The sequence below is a fragment of the Vigna angularis genome, chromosome 3 (genome assembly GCF_016808095.1).
Source record: "Vigna angularis cultivar LongXiaoDou No.4 chromosome 3, ASM1680809v1, whole genome shotgun sequence".
Taxonomy (NCBI): Eukaryota; Viridiplantae; Streptophyta; class Magnoliopsida; order Fabales; family Fabaceae; genus Vigna; species Vigna angularis.
Window position 1 is genome coordinate 10,531,708 of NC_068972.1, and position 21,264 is coordinate 10,552,971.

The 21,264-nt window shown below is 28.1% G+C and overlaps 5 protein-coding genes across 6 annotated transcripts; all 5 read right to left on the reverse strand.

The window, feature by feature from the left end:
• Nucleotides 1–3,608: 3,608 nt before the first annotated feature.
• On the reverse strand, nt 3,609–4,523 carry LOC128195900 (leghemoglobin-1-like). The gene is made up of 4 exons (XM_052874706.1): nt 4,369–4,523; nt 4,164–4,272; nt 3,979–4,083; nt 3,609–3,869 (listed from the first exon to the last, which is right to left on the reverse strand). Exons 1-4 carry the CDS (start codon nt 4,464–4,466, stop codon nt 3,744–3,746), a joined length of 438 nt encoding a protein of 145 aa, XP_052730666.1. The 5' UTR covers nt 4,467–4,523; the 3' UTR covers nt 3,609–3,743.
• Nucleotides 4,524–10,997: 6,474 nt separating this feature from the next.
• On the reverse strand, nt 10,998–11,888 carry LOC108321974 (leghemoglobin-1). Its single transcript, XM_017553897.2, has 4 exons — nt 11,736–11,888; nt 11,531–11,639; nt 11,346–11,450; nt 10,998–11,234 (listed from the first exon to the last, which is right to left on the reverse strand). The coding sequence occupies exons 1-4, from the start codon at nt 11,831–11,833 to the stop codon at nt 11,109–11,111; spliced, it is 438 nt and encodes a 145-aa protein (XP_017409386.1). The 5' UTR covers nt 11,834–11,888; the 3' UTR covers nt 10,998–11,108.
• A 2,802-nt stretch (nt 11,889–14,690) lies between these two features.
• Nucleotides 14,691–15,932, reverse strand: LOC108321975 (leghemoglobin C2). Its single transcript, XM_017553898.2, has 4 exons — nt 15,507–15,932; nt 15,289–15,397; nt 15,082–15,186; nt 14,691–14,973 (listed from the first exon to the last, which is right to left on the reverse strand). Exons 1-4 carry the CDS (start codon nt 15,602–15,604, stop codon nt 14,845–14,847), a joined length of 441 nt encoding a protein of 146 aa, XP_017409387.1. The 5' UTR covers nt 15,605–15,932; the 3' UTR covers nt 14,691–14,844.
• Nucleotides 15,933–18,376: 2,444 nt separating this feature from the next.
• On the reverse strand, nt 18,377–19,609 carry LOC128195898 (probable ubiquitin receptor RAD23a). 2 transcript variants are annotated; one of them, XM_052874690.1, is made up of 4 exons: nt 19,508–19,609; nt 19,349–19,422; nt 19,226–19,270; nt 18,377–18,692 (listed from the first exon to the last, which is right to left on the reverse strand). In XM_052874690.1, the coding sequence occupies exons 1-4, from the start codon at nt 19,607–19,609 to the stop codon at nt 18,473–18,475; spliced, it is 441 nt and encodes a 146-aa protein (XP_052730650.1). In that variant the 3' UTR covers nt 18,377–18,472. The 2 variants fall into 2 exon arrangements, with proteins under 2 accessions (XP_052730650.1, XP_052730651.1); XM_052874691.1 differs by lacking the exon at nt 19,349–19,422 and having other exon boundaries at nt 19,226–19,278.
• Nucleotides 19,610–19,673: 64 nt separating this feature from the next.
• On the reverse strand, nt 19,674–20,546 carry LOC108321976 (leghemoglobin-1). Its single transcript, XM_017553899.2, has 4 exons — nt 20,394–20,546; nt 20,189–20,297; nt 20,004–20,108; nt 19,674–19,894 (listed from the first exon to the last, which is right to left on the reverse strand). Exons 1-4 carry the CDS (start codon nt 20,489–20,491, stop codon nt 19,769–19,771), a joined length of 438 nt encoding a protein of 145 aa, XP_017409388.1. The 5' UTR covers nt 20,492–20,546; the 3' UTR covers nt 19,674–19,768.
• Between the last annotated feature and the right edge of the window lie 718 nt (nt 20,547–21,264).

Genomic DNA, 21,264 nt, shown 5'->3' on the forward strand with positions numbered 1-21,264 from the left:
CTTCCAATTCCAAATTTCTGATAACTGGGATTTGGAAGACTATATAGTAAACAAAATCTCTTGGGAGATAATAAAAGTTGTTGGGTGCAATTTGATATTTGGTTGGCTCCTCATGCTTCCAATGCTAATAACTGTGATTTGGATTACTTTAAACAACCATGCAAAGAAATTAGGTCTCATTTTAAAACAATTATAATAACTCATTTTGGCAATTAAAGTCATTAATAAAAAAAAAATCATTACCACCCATTCCCATATTTATTAAGTTAATCAGCACAAATTCAAGAATAGCGAATGAATATAAAAATATCCCTTAGCTGCTTTTCAGATATTATATATTTGATTTTTTTTTATATTTGTATTATTTTTAACATTTAAGATAACATTAGTTAAGGTTTTAACCCAACAAACCACCTTATGATCGTGCTTGTCAATTAACTGGTTCAGAATGGGTCAAGCGGAAGAATTCACCCATCTTTTTCTTTTAATATTATTAATATCCAACACTAATTTATATATATATATATATATATATATATATATATATATATATATATATATATATATATATATAATTTTTTCATTTTTATTTAATATATGATACTTTAATTTAAAATTTCATATAATTAAATCTTTTTAAAAATATTTAATATTGAAAAAATAAAAATATATTCTTTTAATATTAAATATTTGATAATATTATATTTTTTAACTGTAATTTTATTTTTTAAAATTAATTAATTGATGTTAAAATAATAATAAAAAGTACAAAAACATCTATTAGTATATTTCTTATTTCTATGAGATTGAAGACTAGATTATACCTATTAAATACGAGAATAAGAATGAAAATGAATTTTTATTTTAACAACATAAAGGAAAAAGGAAATTTTACTCGTTATCATTCCTAAATACTCACTCATAAGACTCTAAATTTGAAGTGATTAATCTCAATAGGTGAAAACTCTTTCTAATTGGACAATTTTGAAGTAATACGTAAGGTGGATGAAAATATGAAGGGGCTTCTGCATGCAAGTGTTTTCTTCTTGCAACTCCAATTTTTTTTTTAAATGGCTAAAATATTGTTTGGGTGTTGCTAGCTCCACCACCACTATTTCTTCCTCCACCTTCCCAACCTTCCGCAAAAAAAATTTAATTATAAAAATAACTTTTTATACTATTAACCCTATTTATTTACTTTAAACTCAAACCTTATATCTTTTTATCCATTTTTACTTTTCACTCAGTCCCACCTTCCAACTCTCCTTCTCTCTTTTTTCAGATTCTCACCCCCAAACTCCACCACATTCGTTTGTTTTAATTACAAAATATTAATATAATAAAATTATATATTTCATATAATTAAACTAATAAATAATTTTTTATATAATTATAAAATTGTTAAAGAATACAAAAACCATATATAAAAAATATATATTATACAAAAACATTAAAACAAAAAACAAATTATATATAACTACAAAATACAAAAAAATATAAATATAAACTAATAACAATAAAGATATTCAAAAACACATTATTAAAATACATCAAAAATATATTCAAAAATAATACATCAAAACATATAAATTACATTATTAAAATATCTCCAAAATTAATATAAAAAAAAAACTAATAAAAATAAACTGAAAAATAAACATGTAACTATAAACGGATGTGAGCATCCGTCAATGGATGTCATCATTCGTTTAAGGCAAAACAGATGTCAATATCCGTTTAAGACAAAACAGATGTCAATATCCGTTTAAGACAAAACGGATATCGACATCTGTTTTCCCATAAACGGATGTTAACATCCGTTGAGGGATGCTCACATCCGTTTAAAGATTATACGTTTATTTTTTTAGGGTTTATTACGCACCTTCACAATGAATCCTTCAAGCACCACCACACATCGATCTTGGCACGGTTGATCAATGACTTCCACCACCACTTGCAATCTCTCACTAAGCACACCAGCTAATGAAAGTCCACCACGTTCTAAGACCACAATTCTATCACAATTAAAGAATGAGAGAAAGAAGTGGAACGTGAAAAAGAGGAAGAAGAACACAATGAAACAATGAGGGAACGAACAATAAAGAGGAATAAGAGTTGTCGCTACATACATGTAGATGATTGAAGTGGGTAGAGGTTAAAAATTATTAACCATAAAATTTTACTAAGAGCAAAATAGGAATGAAAAAATAAAAAGAGGAGTAAAACAAAAATGAGGTAGTGGAGGGAGCAAGGGATGGTGGTGGAGGGAGCAACACCCATATTGTTTGGATTTTGATTAAGTTAAAAACCCTATATCATACATATTTGGCTTTGCGTAGCTGCACCTCCTTCACATGTGGGGTGCAAGAAGAAAAGCATGGGGTGAAAGAAGAAGCCCCCGCATATGAATGGGAAAACGGAAGTATTTGTACCAAGACACCTGCCACTAGTCTATAAGAAATTATTAATTTTTAATTTGATAAAATTTATTTAAACTGATAAATTTATTAAATAAATAATTAATAATTTAGATTACTTTTTAATAACTTTAAATACAGTGTTGCAATTACATCAATTGAGTTCATAAAATAAATTAATAATAAAAAATTACATAAAAATAACCTAAATATACTAAACAAGATACGTAACTTTTTTTTTAAAAAAAAAAGTTAAGCGGGAATAAGCATGTAAGTCTACTGAGCGGTCTAATTAAATCTAAGAAATTTTATCACTTTTATTACACAACCACTACTAATAGGGTATATGCCACAATTATTTTCGATGTTAAATTATGGTTAATAAACCATAATATAGGAAATAATTAATAAATAATAAGTCCTTTAGAATATAGTTTTAAACAGGCGTATAGTTTCACCGTGCTTAAATTGTACATTTTGAAAGGATTCATATATTAATCTTGTTTTCATAGGATTGTGCAGTTTATTTGAATCGTATAAGGATTAACCATTTATTTTCGGATAAGAAAATATCCCTTCAACAAGATCTTTCTGTTTAAACTATTTTTTAAATATTTTGGTAAACTTAGTGATCATATTCCATTGCTCATTAGACGAATACTTTGATAATAGTTTCAGGTTTTTTTTAAGTATTATTTTTTCTTATAATTGTTTTCTCAGTTTTTGATCATGTGGTAAGATAAATTCTGTGTATCTCTATTTTTTATACAATAAGTTAAATTTTCTTATTTATTTAATATTAATCTTTTTTAGAATAAAGATTGCATAATAAACAATATTCATTAAAAAATTTAAATTTGTTGGTGTAATTAAACTTGTTAATTTGCATATTGTTCTTTTCATTTGACAGATGACTTAAACTTTTAACAATTGTCAAATTTTTAAAAGTCACACTAAAATTTATATAAAGGTCATAGATAAATAGGTAAGAATCGGTCAAAAACCTATTATGAATTATTTTTTTTTATCTCAAACAAATATGGTTGTTAAAAGTTGATCACTAATTCAGTCTTATGTTCTCTCGTTCCCAATCCCATTTAATTAAGTTTAATGAAACAATTTTAAAACAGATAAACTATTTCGAATTTATTTGTGTAAATTATTATCCATTACGATTCGCAAACATAAATATATGGAAATATATAACTTATAAGATTGTTTATCAAACAGTACAATATAATTTACTTATTTTAACCAACATTTATATGGGTAACTTGTTTATGAAACATAATTTATTTATTACAGTTTAATTTAAGGCAATAGAAGCTAATATGCCTTTTTGATAGCCGCTGCCAATTCATCGTAGGCTACTTCCACAGCACCGCTGAGCTCATCGCTCCATTTGGCTCCAACAGCTTCCTTCAATGTTTTCACGAAAGCTTCTTTTACCACCTGCAATTCATTAACACATTATTATTATTATTATTCTGATAAAAAAAACTTGAAAATTATGCATTAATTTATTCTAAATAAGACCATAAAACAATAGTAATATTGGTACCAGAAACTGAGCATCGGTGACTGCTTTCTGAGAGTGGACAGCACCAAGTGCAGCATTAGCCACGACTGCTCCATTTGCTTTAAGTTGTGCAGCCGAATCACGCACCTACAATTTAAAAAATATGATAAATATATCATCAAACTATAAAATAAGAAAAAATGAATTTGATTTTGGCTGAGAGTTACCAATCCAAAAAGCTTTTCAGCATGACCGGTGAGCTTAGGATTACTGGGATCAACTCCGTTAGCTAGAAAGGAAAACAAGTTCTTTGCTGCTGGTGCTTTCTCCAGTATTCTGTTCATTTTGTTTTCGTCAAAACCAAACACACACACATACGATGCATGCATGCATGAAAAACTGTACATATGTTTGTTTAAGGAAAATACTTACGAGGTGTAGAAGACAACACTGTATTTAGGAATGTCTGCCTTGAATGCTTCCCATGCCCCATTCACCAAAGCCTCTTGCTTGTCAGAGAAAGCAACCATTTTCTTTTCTACTTTTCTCTTCTTTCTGTTTCTTCTATTGAACTTAGTTATGCAACAACTTCACATCCTTTACTTCTTTATATAGAATGCCTTGGACAGTACAAAACATCTAAGTTCACGTACTCTCTTGGCTCGAGGCTGCTAATAGACATCATCAAGAGACAATTATCTTTTCAAAATCGTAAAATCATTTTTTTCTCATTAATCAAGGTAATAATTAATTTATATCTTATTATAAACACTAGAATATATAATGTCTATAAAAAAAATCAGTTTCAAGTAAGCACAATTTTTAACTTAAAAATATATCTACAAAAAGTTTTAAGTTTCATTAGTAAAACAAAATCTGACTTTTTTTTTCCTTTTACTATCATTTTGAAGTCTCAAAATATATTGATTAAACATATTTAAAGTGATAATTGCTTTCAGTGGCTTGTATTGTTTAATATAGTAGTTCTAACTTTTAGCATTTTATATTTATTTTTTATACTGTTAGAATTTATCTTTTAATATTCTCCATACGAGGTAATTTTTGTTTTTATATATTGTTTCTCTTCTTCCATTTATAAAATAAAATTTTATTTTATTATTTTCATTGATAAATAATAATTATTTTTGGATATCTATATCACATTTATTATTTTAATATTTACAGTATTTGTTTTGTCATTTTGGAATTAAACTTGAAAATATTAATGTTGTTAGATGATAGTTTTTATATATACTTTTTAAACCATTATATTATATGAATGTATGACGTCAATCTGAGTTATGATATTTTACTGTATTTTTAGTAGACCTTAAGGTAGTTGAATACATAACAAAAATATATAATAATTAGAAGAAAACCGTATAATTAAAATGATTTATTTGCAAACAAAAAATTGCAAAAGTTTAAAATTATTTTTTCTAAATAGTTTTCAACTGCAAACTAGTTTCTTTCTTCGGTTTTCAAATAGTCTTTCAACTTCCAACTAGTTTCAACATTACTTTAATTGTTTTGGGAATTGTAAATAAACTCTTGGATTTTAAACTTTTTTCTTCAATCTATATTATTTGTATGAGTAATGATACGGTGATGCAAATAATAATTTTTATATTTAAAAAAAAGTAAAAAATAAGAAATAACAGTATCAAATAATTGAAAAAAATTAAAAAATTTATATAAGTCAAAGTATCATTTTTTCTATTTTTATTTCTTTTTAAACATTCTTAAAAGTTGTTACCAAAAGTTTTAAATAAATTATACAAATATTTTTTGGCGATGATTTATCGAAGATTAAAAAAAGGCAATTCGTGTGGTGCATGTAAGACAACGGTGACGTTTGTTATTTTAAGCTGATTACGACTACTGGTTTGGCTTCTCATGCTTACAAATCGTTGGCCTTGTGGTTTAAGTTAATGGTACCATACTTCTTTTACTATTATGATATGAATTATTTATCAATGAAACAAATGTTGTAATAACGTTGTTAGATTATTGTAAAAGAAAACGTTGGATTCCAACGGTTAAAATTTTAATTGCCAACGATGTTCAAATTTATTTTCTTAAATGTTTCAATGGTAAATATTTAATGTCTTTTATTACTTTTATTTTTTCCTGACTCTATAAATAGAGAGTTCTTTCTCCATTTCAAAACACATCCCAAGTCAGTCTTCTCTCCTTCTCCTTTCTTCTTTCTTCTTCTAAAATTATTCTGTATTTATTTTATACTCTTAAGGACTTATGGTTGACATCAACAACTCAATCTCGGAGGATCAAAACTTTGTTTTCAGAACTCAGACAATGTTTGTGAAACCCATAACTTCCGGAGGCTGCCAAGGTGCTCGTAGAAACGATGGCTTCTGATCGCATTTGTAAGGACTGCGGATGAGGACAAAGAAGATGAGGTACTTGAGTAAATTTTCGTATACTTTACCTAAAAAGGGAAAAACACAACCAGGTATTTTCTCGTTTACCAATTTTAAAAAATATTTTTAAAATTGTGGGGGTGTAGGTAATTTTACTTAATTACTCGAAAAAATAAATTTTGGCTTTTCACTTAATGATATTGATAGTATTCTAAATTTGAAAATGGTGATTGTGACATTATATGTTTGTATGTGGATGACATGCTAAATTTTGGTACACGCAATGAGATTGTCGCTAGAACTAAATTGTTTCCCAAGAACAATATATTGAGAAACTTCTTAAGAAGTTTAGGTTTTATGACCTAAAACCAGTGAGTACCCCTTATGATGCTAATTCTAAATTAATGACAAACAGAGCAGAATCATTATCTCAATCTTAGTATGCCCAGATAATTGGGAGCTTACTGCACTTGATGAGTTTTTCTAGACCTGATATTGCTTATGCAATAGGTAGACTGAGGAGGTACACTCAATGTCCAAATCAAGAACATTGGGATGCACTTTCCAGGCTTATGAGATACTTAAGAGGTTCAATGGATTATGCCATTGAATATAGTGGATTTCCCGATGTACTAAAAGGGTACAGTGATGCTAACTGGATCTCTGATTCAGATGAGACAAAATCTATTAGTGGTTATATATTCACACTTGGGGGCGGTGCGATTACATGGAGATCAGCCAGACAAACAATTATTGCAAGATCAACAATGGAATCTGAGTTTGTCGCTCTTGAGATGGCTGATAGTGGGGCTGAGTGGTTGAAAAACTTCTTAGCAAACATTCCACTAGTAATGAAACCAACTCATTGGTGTCAATACACTGTGATTGCCAATCGGCAATAGCTATAGCTAAAAACTATTTCCATTGATTATGTGAAGTGTGAATGGAATCTAGCAGATCCTCTGACAAAAACCCCTGAGAAGACAAATAATATTAGAAACATATAGGAGAATGAGACTTAAGCCACTTGCAAACAAACAAGTGATGGTAACCCAACCTTTGTGATTGGAGATCCCATGAATAAGGTTCATATGGGTAAAAACAAGTCACTTGTTAGTTCTGATAGCACTAAATTGATTTTAATCAATTATGTCCATTTCTATGGTGTGTGTGAAAGTGCTAGAGACTGCATTATTGAGAGGCTAAACTTTGTTATTAAAATTCTACGTGGTGAAAGAATTTTAGCTTAAACAAAGTTTTTAATGATTTTCATATCCCTTATGGATGGTGTATGATTTGCAGCATACACTTGATGAAATCACTTATATGAGTGTCGAGTGGGGCCACTTGCATGAGATCTTGTCATGATCTCTAGAGCACTCATGAATATCAGGCACGCGCATGATCTAGTAAACGCAACACAACGATAACAGCAATGATTGTGGAAGTGTATTGTGATTGATAAACCTCTAACACACGTCAAGTGTCTTTGGTTCATATAGCTTGCTATATTAACTACACTGTGTGTTAAGTTTCTAAATCTAAGACTGATTCATATAACTTACTATACCAGCTCTGATGCATTACATCCTTTGAGACCCAAAATAAAAGTTTCTTATCTTTTTTCTTTTGTTTTGCAATGAGTGACAACAACGTTCAAATTCATTTTCTTAAATGTTCCAACGGTAAATATTTAATGTTTTTTATTATCTTTTATTACTTTTATTATTCCCTAGCTCTATAAATAAAGAGCTCTTTCTCCATTCCAAAACACATTCCAAGTCAGTCTTCTCTCCTTCTCCTTTCTTCTTTCTTCTGGTCTGAGAAGTTCTTGTTGTATCATGGGGGTTGCGGGTAAGTCCTTAAGGATAATGAATCTACATGTCTCAAGAAATATTGCTCGTGATTTTGTCAGCTTTTATACAACAACTAATAGATATGGAATTTGATCACACAGGATTAACATTTTTTCTAAAATAATTTATCTTTATATTAAAACGAGAATGATCTTACTTTAAATAATGAATCCTTTGTTTAAACAAAATGCTAGCTTCTTAATAGATGTTTGTTATAAAAATCAGTAGAAACTTGTGTTTGGCGAGAGTGGATGCTAAACAGATATAGCGTGTGCTATGTATTCGTCTTTAGTTCGACACGAAGTAAATATATTGAGTATTTTCGCAATAAGTTAAGAAAAAAAAAATCATGACAATGGAGAAGATAGAATTCAGAAAAAACCCAACCTTGAAGATTCACAGGGTTTAACACATTTATATTTATCTCATTGTAATTATGAGGGTGTTCTTAATTTTTGATGTATAAAAAAATTCGTTTTATGGAGAAATTAAAAACAACCTCTAAGAGTGAAAATTATAATTTTAAGAAAGATGATAAGTGGATTCAAACTACAAGAAAGTTTGGTGAGGATGGACGTTAATATTAAATCTTCCAAAAAGCAAATATAGTAAGTTTTAAAGGTCTTTTGTAGATTGTGAGGGGGTTTAATATGATGAGCAAAATTTGATTATTGAACTTTAGTTTTCTATTGGTATTGCATTTATTTACTTTTTTCCATTTGTGTATTTACTTACTTTTTTTCATCATAGGTACTTTTTATTTATGTATCTGATGTATTTTTATCATGGATTTGGTGTGCTTTATTCCCGTTTTCTTTTTTTTTTAATAAAACATTTATGTTATGACAGTGATGCCTAACATATTATATATTATATGGAAGTTGAAAAATGTTGATATTTAAAGAAGATTTAATATTGTATCTTCCTTTTTAAAATAAGTTGTCCAATTAAAGAAATGATGTTGAGAGAGAATACGGACTCAACTAACTATTTCTTTTAATGTTAATATTGTTCAAATTACATGTTTTCTCTTAATTGGCATTTTATCATAATAAGATGAGAGTTGTTGAACTATAAAATGACATGTGAAGCATAAAAGATTGAAAAAAACACAATAAAAAGAAAAATTGTAAAAAGAAAAAAGGTATTAATTCATTTATTTTATTAGCATACACAATTTATTTGCATACAAATATATTATATATTTTTAAATTTCATGAAATTATAAATTATATATATATATGATGAGTTTTTTTTATATATAAAATACTCAACTTTCATATTTTATTTCTATCTAATGTGAAATTTAAATTCACACTTATTCGAAACTCCATGAAAACTTTTGATAAAAGAAACCCTTACGTTTTAGAATTATTCTTCCATTTGTTTGAAGACTTTCAATACAAACTAGTGCAAAAATTATTTTTTGTAACGATTTTTTATACAAATTATAATTAACACATTATAATAAGTGACACGGTGGAAGAATTTTAAATAAGATAACACTTTTTATATTTGGTCATATTTACAACCGGTATAAAAATTGAGTGCGATGACATTGTTGTAATAAAGAAAGAAACTTATTATACTAGATCTAGTTATAATTAGTATAAAAAGTAGACGCGATGACATTTTTGTAATAAGATTTAATTATTTACATAGTCCCTACTTTTGGTGACTTTTCCAAATAGGTCTTTTTTTTTAATCTTAATTGAGTTCTTATTTTTGAATAATTGTAACAATTAGGTCTTTGCTGTCAGTTCCGCACTAACATCGTTAAAGATGTGTCACATGTTAGCTCGTTTTATTTTAAGTTAAGTATTTTTTCAATTATTTTTATTTTTTATTTTGATAACTTATACTTAAATTTCCAACCATCTGTACCTCAAGAATAAGGTGAATACCTTCCATATTAGTATATTCTCCCTCAAGCGAAAACATTTTCAACCCTACTTTAATAGTAACCTTCTTATACGGTTGCTATACCACAATATAACACACTTACTTTAAACCCTATCAAGAAGACTTTAGATACAACTAATTCTTCTATCTAGGTTTCTTTACCAATATTATATCTCGTTTAAACTGATCACCAAAACAAACCTTTAACTATGATACCATTGATAAACTTTTTTATAATAGAACATGAGACAAATAATATCAATGAGACACAAATTCAACCCACATAAAATATTGACATTACTTTTAACCAAAACCATTAAGACATTGAATTTTTCAATTTTCTTCCTTGCATGTTAAATTTTTTTCTTTTATATTTAGGATTTAGACTCATACTTTTTAAAAAGAAAAAATTATATAACTCAACCATCTTATTCCATTTCTAAAGTTAGATGAGTCGAAATAATTTTGCCATCCGTTATGATATAATTTTGAATTTATGTTTTTTTATCATAAAAAAAATTAGATAAGAACAAAAGAGGTCCTAAACCATATACATGTTATACAGACAGAAAAGAAAACCAAATAAGTGTCTTGCCATATATACAAATTTGTTTTCATTGCACTATTCTAATCTTAAACAGTATTCTTCACTGCCAGTGGGAAAGTATCATCTTTATTATGTAATATACTCAATATTCAATATAGGGTTAAATTAAATTTATGCTACATTAATTGTTTGAGAGTATGTCAGTGCTACTTATTTATATTTTTTAGGGGAAATTTTTTTTTGACCCATTTAATTAATCTTGATAAAAAAATTAAAAAACATATTATTTTAAATAATGTGTGTGTATGTTTTTTTTTTTTGTGATTCTTTTTCTCGAATATCTATGAATCGCAAACATATATATATCAAGACCAGTTATCCAAATAGAATATAATTTATAATTGACTTATTTTTAAGCAACATTTATATGGGGAACATGTTTAATAACAAGTTCTTTTTATTTATTTATTACAAATAATGGCAATCCTAATATGCCTTTTTGATAGCTGCTGCCAATTCATCGTAGGCTACTTCCACAGCACCGCTGAGTTCATCGCTCCATTTGTCTCCGACTGCTTCCTTCAATGTTTTCACGAAAGCTTCTTTTACCACCTGCAATTCATTAACACATTTTTATTATTATTATTATTCTGATAAAAAAACTTGAAAATTATGCATTAATTTATTCTAAATAAGACCATAAAACAATATTAATATTGGTACCAGAAACTGAGCATCGGTGACTGCTTTCTGAGAGTGGACAGCACCAAGTGCAGCATCAGCCACGACTGCTCCACTTGCTTTAAGTTGTGCAGCCGAATCACGCACCTACAATTTAAAAAATATGATAAATATATCATCAAACTATAAAATAAGAAAAAATGAATTTGATTTTGGCTGAGAGTTACCAATCCAAAAAGCTTTTCAGCATGACCGGTGAGCTTAGGATTACTGGGATCAACTCCGTTAGCTAGAAAGGAAAACAAGTTCTTTGCTGCTGGTGCTTTCTCCAGTATTCTGTTCATTTTGTTTTCGTCAAAACCAAACACACACACATACGATGCATGCATGCATGAAAAACTGTACATATGTTTGTTTAAGGAAAATACTTACGAGGTGTAGAAGACAACACTGTATTTAGGAATGTCTGCCTTGAATGCTTCCCATGCCCCATTCACCAAAGCCTCTTGCTTGTCGGAGAAAGCAACCATTTTCTTTTCTACTTTTCTCTTCTTTCTGTTTCTTCTATTCAACTCAGTTATGCAACAACTTTACATCCTTTACTTCTTTATATAGAAAGCTAATTGGTGTGAGAAAAACTAAAGCATATGTCTTGTAATTAATTGGCTTGTTGAGAGTGTCAAAAGGCATGATGAAAAGGCAATTATCTTTATAAAAACTTCATCAAACATTTTTTCAGTTAATTAAAGTAAATTCATAATTTAATTATAAGTGTGGTTAACATATGCCTTAAGAACATCAATTAAGAAATCAAAAATAAAAAAGATTCTGTACTTGTTCAAATTACAACAAATATTACACCCAAAAGTCATCTATACTTGCTGATCGAGTATATATATTACACATTGTTTTATAATAACATGTTTTCAAATATAAAGTAAAAGAAATTACAAATGAAATTTCCATATTTCCTTCCTTTAATGTGTTAATGAGATCTATACTTTGATGAACTTTTGATTTGATATCATCAATAAATTTTTTTTTACAAGAATTCAGAAGAATAATTTAGTAATAATGAAGAGAGTTAAATTCATATAAGATATTGACAAAATGCAAAACTTTAAAACAATGAGTTTATAATTTTTTTTTCCTACATATTACTTAATTTTTTTATTTATATTCAATATATACATTAACTATTTTAGATATCAATAACTTTTAAGTTATAAAATAGTGTTTAACTTATTCAATATAATAATTAATTATTTTTCTTTCTAAATTTGTTAATGTTTAATTATTTTCTTATAGTAAAATTTAATTTAACGATTTTTAATATTTTCTGTAACGAATTATTATTTTTGGGAGCACTCCTTTGTAAAAAATCAACAAGATGTGAAAGATGCATGCAGTAACTTTTTTTCTTTAACCAGCAATATATTTGTTCCTATAAAAAGAATAAACGAGTATGTCGTTTAATCCATGTTATAACAAGAAATATAATACCCAATTAGATTTTTTTTATCAGCAGTAATTTCTAATGAGATACTTATTTGTCATGCAAATGTATCGATTTATTGTCTTAATTCATTCTAGTGGATGTTAAAAGTATATTTTGAATTACATGTACAATAGTAATCTAAATCGTTTAAATTTTATTGATTTTTATATTTATGAAATAAAAATTAAACATATAATATTGACTTAACTATTTTTACCAGTACTGAAAATCTATTTATTTTTTGCTTTATTTAAAAGACCTAAACAGTAATATAAAGTCACAGATAGAAAGAATTTCACAGGCTACGATTGGATGTACAAGAAGGTGTGGACAGTAGGAGGATTTTTTATTTAAACTCAATTATATTAATTTAAATTGAACTAATTATTGTTCAAAATACAAATTAAACTAACTAATGTTTAATTATAAATTTTTTTAATTTTTTTAATTAGACTAACATAAAAGTAAAACTTTTAGAGTTAATGAAAATGATAACGTTTATACCTTGTTTAATAATCCTAACAGATAATCAATTGTAAATAAGTAATTTATTAATTATATAATATTTCTATTATAATATATATATATATATATATATATTACATAATAATATAATAAATTATAATTACTAATAACTTGTATAGACCAATAATACAATAAATCCATTAATTTGAAATAAATGAAGTTAGACCTTTAAAAATGGTCTATATTTTATTTAAAATATTGTTTAAAGGTGGAACCCAAACAAATATATATATATATATATATATATATATATATATATATATATATATATATATATATATATATATATATATAATTTTAAAATAATTTCATGTTATTTTAGCTACTCTAACATTTCAAAATATATATCACCACATAGAAAACTGTAAATATGTAGACATATATGTCATATGCCCTTAATTATAAGAGTCACCGCATGCAGTCAGATTACGACAACATCAAACAGCTCCATGAGTCCTTTATCCAATTAGACTGCCAAACAATTTATGGAAATCTTACCGTCTAATATTTATGTTAAAAAAACTTTGAAACTTTAAATTTAACCAGTATTGTGCAGGTACTTTTTGAAAGTTTGAGGAATAAATTTTTAAAAATAACTTAAAATTCCAAATTAGTAAATCGATCAAAGACACTGAAACCGTTTTTTTCTTTAATTTGAAAGGTTAAAGCAATCTTTTCATTTTTGAGATCCAATTTTCAAAGTTGGCTTCACCCTATTGTAGAAAGGTGACTTATAGGATTTTCTTTTGATTTTTTTTTCTCAACATGTAGCTGTCAGAAAAAAAAATAGTGATAACTTATAACTAAAGTAATGTACGTAAATTATATAAAATTACAGAGTGATTTCTTGAATGTTTATAAAACCAATTTAGTATACTGTAGCGTTTGATACAACTGATAGTATTTTCTTTTAGGAAATTCATACAGAATGGAAGATCAGATATATTATGAATTCAACTTTTCTTTAATCATTTAAAAGTTATAAAATTGGTTTAAATAATTTAGAAAAAATAAAAATAAAAAGTTATAAATGCAACTTATCCACTAATAAAATATTAACAATTAATAATTGTCGATAAAAAAAACATTAAACATTATCTTTAATCTAAAAGTTTTAGAAATTTATAAACCTTTTTTTCTTTGTAAAGTTACATCTCTTCTATCCTTAAGGGAGACTTAAATCTACATTTGATTTTTAATTTTTTTGTTAATATTTCAAATACATGTAAAATAATTTTTCCTCTTATTCGAAAATTCTTGCTTAAATATTAGAATTTAAGTGTAAGAGAATGCTTAAATAATAACAAAAAACCTAATTCATTACACGTATACATTACTTGAACTCGTTTGTCAAGTATCGATTTGTGATTCACAGACGTAAGCCTGAGCAAAAAAAAATGAAGAATGTTTATCCAAATACAAAATATTCTACTTGATATAACTGACATTTATATGAAGAAATTAATAAAAAATTTGAGCGAAACAAAGATTATTGATTAGACTTCATATGAATAGATCCTAAGCCATTGCCTTCTTAATTGCTGCTGCCATAGCATTATAGGCTTGTTCCCATGCATCGTTCAGTTCTTGGTTCCATTTGTCTCCAACTGCTTCCTTTATTGTTTTCAGCAGTGCTTCTTTAATCACCTACGTACCAATCAATTATAATCAGTTCTATGTTTTTCCTTCATTTTTCGGATAAAACTTTCGCAAATGATTAACGCTTATCTATGATTTATTATTCATCATACGTACCGCAAATTGAGGATCGGTGACTTTTTTTTCAATATGGACAGAACCAAGTTTGGCTTCGGCCACCACTTCTCCCTTTGTTTTAAGTTGAACAGCTGCGTCTCGCACCTGCAATTCAAAAAACATCATATGTCGCACGAAAAGTAGTACGCATAAAAGACATGTTATTAGATTTGTAAAAAAATTATAAGTTTAGTTGGCTGAGTTTACCGTTCCAAAAAGCTTTTCAGCATGGGCAGCCATCTTAGGATTATTGGGATCTACTCCATTGGCTAGAAATGAGAACAAGTCCTTTGCTCCTGGTTCCTTCTCCAATACCCTTTTATTTAATCAAACCAAAACCCAACATACTCACAAACACGAAAGGAAAAACAACACTGACAAATTCTATGAAGGATTCAATTCATATAATAAGAGTCAAAACTTACAATTTGAAGAACGTAACACTATTTTGAGAAAGGTTTCCCTTGAATGCCTCCCATGAGCTATTAACCAATTCCTCTTGTTGCTCAGTGAAAGCGCCCATATTTCTTTATCTGTATTTGTTTTCTGTTGTTCAGTTCAATAATTTCACTCCAATAAGTGTTTATATATAGATGGTTTGGAGAGTGAGAGAAACGAAAACTTGCTTTTATTTGTGATTGTAATTGAATTCTCTTGCCTTGTGTTGTGGAATGTGGAACTTGTCGATCCAAATTATGAGGAGGAGACTGTGAACTTTTCAGAAATGTCGTCAAAATCTCACTTTGAAAGTAGTCAAAGTAAGTACGGAATTCAAATGTGAATTTTTTAAATGTTTAATTTATTTTTCCTTTCTGCTTTGACGTAAAGGTAATTATTAAACAAAAAAGAAGTCAAAAGTTACCTGTACAATGCCTTGTAGTGTTGAGTTTATAATTTATAACTCTCTTTTATATCATTACAATTTTAAAAGATTATACATTATTTATAACTTCATGCATAGCCTACTTTCATTTTCATATTTAAGGAAAATTTTGCACACGGATCCTGATATTTTAACAACAAATTTTAACAATTTTTTGACAATGGGCCACATGTTATTGTTTTATTGGTCTGTTTGAATTTGTTTTCAGAAAAATATTTGAAATCAACCCATCATAAGTCACCATGTCAATGTTGTCAAAAAATTGTTAAAAAAAAGTTGTTAAAAAAGACATTTCCTTTTGTACATTTAAGTGCACATAATTAAAAAACCAAGCGGGCCCACAGGCACTTTATTTTTTTAAAGAGTATGATTATTTTTACACGAACAAATTTTTACTGATCACATTTTATATATACTATTTTACTTTTAAATCTCTTTTCTTTTTCATAGATACAAAAATTAACTCTTTTAATAATTAAAATATCGGTATGAGTTGTCATTTCTCTTTTCTAAAATACATCGTGATGGATTTCTTAACATTTGAATACATCATGCAAATATCTTTTGGAATAAAACCACATAGTATACCATAAAACAAATAAAAAGGATGCAGTAGGTACTAAAATGTCACCGAGAACCATTCTACATGCATTAAAACAACTCACATGTAAAGAGAACAGCTTAAGGAATACCTCTAAAGCCCAGCCACATAGCCATGCCAGGATAACCACAAAGTAAAACCAAGATAACCTCTCAATATTGGATCAAGAGGACAGCCATGGGAATCAAGCAGAGACCACATTTTCTTCAATCCTCATTCTCGCATTTAATTTTCCATCCAAATAAAGACCCAACCCAAACAAGCTGTTAAAAAATAACAAATGTCTCGCACAACAATTAAAGGCCACTGAAACTAAAAAATGAACACCATAAGTATCTCCAATTTTCTGGAATCAATATATCATCGAAAATACTCCAACAAACAAATAAGGTGGACATTGAACCACTGACATCGAAACAATAAAGTAAAAATAGAAACAAATCAAATGCTTGAAAGCTAGAAACAGAAAACTCATATATATATGCTGAGCAATCCAAACAGCAACAACAAATCGCACTGGCATTGGGACTGAAACCGAAATAAAAAGAAGAAGAGGTAAACTGGATTCACTAATTCCAGAATCACTCACTATCGGCGTCGCCGGCAGAGAGCAAGGAATCGGCGCTATATTTATTTGACCATAGGTAAAGAAATATAACATTGAAGCAATAGAATATATTGACGCGGTAACGAAAAACGAAAACGCAGCAGACACATTGCAGTTTCATCAAGGCAATTTCATGTTTCCAACAATTACCTGTACTCACGCCTAAATTTAAGGTTCAGAGCATACCTCTTGGAGCTTCTCGACATGTATAGGGTGGAAAGCGTGAGTGTTGATGGGTTCAAACGTGAGAAAAAATGGAATGGTATGTTGCGCGTGGGCAGAAGCAGATTGAGCGTGGGAAGAAAAATCGTGTGATTTTTCGCTTTTCAGACGGTTTTTACTCTTAACAGAATTCAGAGTTTTGTCCAATAATAATGAACAACGTGGTTAAATGAGAGGGGAGAGGATTTTGGAGGCAGGAATGTCAAAAGAAAGCGAGAGCACGAGTAACGAGAATGAATTTAAAAATAATTTTTTTTAATTTATCACGTTAATATAATTTTATATTAATTTTTATAAATTTTATTTTTAAATTTATTTTCCTTTTAAATTCATTAAAAAAAATAAAGCCTAAAACATATAGAAAGTGTGAATGTTAAAATGGTAATTGGACCTCAAACTCAATTAACATAAGGTATTAAAACAAAATTAAAATAAAGAGAATTACTCTTTCCACCACCCTATTTTTTTCTTTTTCAAAAATAAGTTAAAATTTTTTAATTTTTACTATTTAATTTTATTTGTTTTTTTTAAAATCCTAATTCTGCTGTCTCTACCTCTTCTCTTTACTTTTTTCTTTCTCTAATTACACAAAAACTACATTCCCTCACTTTCTCTTTTCATCTCTTCTTCAAAGAAAGAGTTCTCACCCCTCACTTTCTCTCTTTCTAACTTCTTCGCACACAGAGAGCCTTGACCCCTCCCTCTTTCCCTCTTTCTCTTCGTTTATTCTTCCTTTGTACAGTTTTGTGGTTAAAGCTTCCTTGTTTTTGTATATGTGCTCTATAAATGGATGTATGTGGTTTGTTGTGTAAGAGGAAAAAGAAGAGAAACAGAAAGGCTTGAACAAATGTGGAAAATTCGTTTAGTCTTGAACGAATCTCGACATCCATCATGATTCAAAAATCATAAAAAATGTATACAAATCACTTTTTTTTATTGTGATAAAATTAATTTTATTGACAAAACAAACAATAAATTAATATGAACTAAAATTGAATATTATTATATAAAATTGTTGAACATGTTAATATGATTCATACAACTAATTATTTAGACATAAAAATTAAAAAGATATTCATTACAGATCTTCAGTACTATGAATGTAATCGAGAATGATTTTCAATAACAAGTAATCAATCGCCCGCACTGAGTTATTATTAGCTACCCGAAGAGCAAGACTAACAGTGTCTCTGTCCCAATTGTCACCGCCCATGTCCATGATTTCTTGAATAGTCTGCTCAAGATTACTGCCAGCAACTAAATTCGTTGCAGCCTGACCATAAGTGTCTGCAGAAACACTGAAAAAATGACGAAGAGACAATATTTAGAAGGCTTTTTGATGATAGGAAAGGGAACAATGTAAATGAAAGAAACAACTCATCCCAACAATGTTTACAGGCCAAAAGAAAAAGAAAGATAACACCATGGTTACAATAAAAGCAGCGACAAAACATCTTACATTGCATAATAACTAGGATCAGCAAATATCAAATTTTACTTAAATGATTACTACAATAACCAAATGAACCCCCTAAAGATTCAGTGAAATTATTTGAATAAAAAAATAGACTGCTTCAGGTATCAAACTAATTCCTTTGATTAAAACAGTTGCAGCAATCGCAAAGCTCATGAGAAAAGTCAAACCATAACACTAAATATTAAAATTCAAAGCATGACAAATTGTTCTTATTGAACTAAAGATCCAAACCATAATTCATTGTTATTCACTCATTAACTATTTTATGGGAGTAAATTATGGCATCCGGAATTAAAAAATTCAGTAGAATTTATTAACAGTATCTTAAGAAAAATGTAGAGACAAAAACCATACTTGGTAGTTGGGACATCCATGCTAAATGTGATGTTGTTCGCAGCCCTGCAAAACTGGATAAATTAAATAAAGAAAAATGTGGCTGGTTAGTATAGAAATCGACCTCCTCAAAGATAGACTCACTGAGTCTGCACTGGAGGATCAGAAGCTGGGTTGGAATTAGATGTTGATACAGTTGTAACAGCACTGCTGACAGGCTGACATAATTTCACCATATTTAATACAGATAAAGAAAACTAGAAAATAAAGAAAACTTCCACAATTGAGCGGGTAATTACATACCTGAACAGATGGAGCTGCAGCAGAACCTGATGCTTTACTCTGAAAATAGAGAAGTAAAATGGAAAATTGTGGTAAAAAAAGGTAAATTGTGCTTCTTACCATACAAATGCTTAATATATATATATATATATATATATATATCAAGACCAGTTATCCAAATAGAATATAATTTATAATTTAGTTATTTTTGGGCAACATTTATATGGGGAACATGTTTAATAACAAGTTCTTTTTATTTATTTATTACAAATAATGGCAATCCTAATATGCCTTTTTGATAGCTGCTGCCAATTCATCGTAGGCTACTTCCACAGCACCGCTGAGCTCATCGCTCCATTTGGCTCCAACAGCTTCCTTCAATGTTTTCACGAAAGCTTCTTTTACCACCTGCAATTCATTAACACATTATTATTATTATTATTCTGATAAAAAAAACTTGAAAATTATGCATTAATTTATTCTAAATAAGACCATAAAACAATAGTAATATTGGTACCAGAAACTGAGCATCGGTGACTGCTTTCTGAGAGTGGACAGCACCAAGTGCAGCATTAGCCACGACTGCTCCATTTGCTTTAAGTTGTGCAGCCGAATCACGCACCTACAATTTAAAAAATATGATAAATATATCATCAAACTATAAAATAAGAAAAAATGAATTTGATTTTGGCTGAGAGTTACCAATCCAAAAAGCTTTTCAGCATGACCGGTGAGCTTAGGATTACTGGGATCAACTCCGTTAGCTAGAAAGGAAAACAAGTTCTTTGCTGCTGGTGCTTTCTCCAGTATTCTGTTCATTTTGTTTTCGTCAAAACCAAACACACACACATACGATGCATGCATGCATGAAAAACTGTACATATGTTTGTTTAAGGAAAATACTTACGAGGTGTAGAAGACAACACTGTATTTAGGAATGTCTGCCTTGAATGCTTCCCATGCCCCATTCACCAAAGCCTCTTGCTTGTCAGAGAAAGCAACCATTTTCTTTTCTACTTTTCTCTTCTTTCTGTTTCTTCTATTGAACTTAGTTATGCAACAACTTCACATCCTTTACTTCTTTATATAGAATGCCTTGGACAGTACAAAACATCTAAGTTCTCGTACTCTCTTGGCTTGTCGAGGCTGCTAATAGACATCATCAAGAGACAATTATCTTTTCAAAATCGTAAAAACAAATATAACTTTTCAATTAATTACAGTAAATTAATAATATTCATATCTTATTCTAAATATTAAAATATGTAATGACTTTTCATTTTTATGTAAACATAATTACTATATTTTAAGTCTTCTAATTATTATTATTTTTGTATGAGTTCTTATCTTAAGCTCTATATAAATATATATATATATATATATATATATATATATATATATATATATATATATATATATATATATATATATATATATATATATAGGTGTGATTACACAGTTTTAAATATTTAAAATTAAATTTTAAAAATAATAAATAAATAAAATTAAAAAAACAAATTTACTTAAAATATTGTTATATATAAAGTAAATTTTAGTTGATAAAATAAAAAATATTATATATTTTTTATTATAAGTAATTATTTAAATTTGAAAAGTAATTAACGTAAGACATGTGAAACTTGATTATTTTAATATAAAATAGTTTATTTATAAATAATTTTCTTATAAACAAATTTTATTATTTTAAAACTTATCATTAGAAATTATTTTTTAAAGTTATGTATATAACAAAATTATTTATAAATAAATTATTTAAT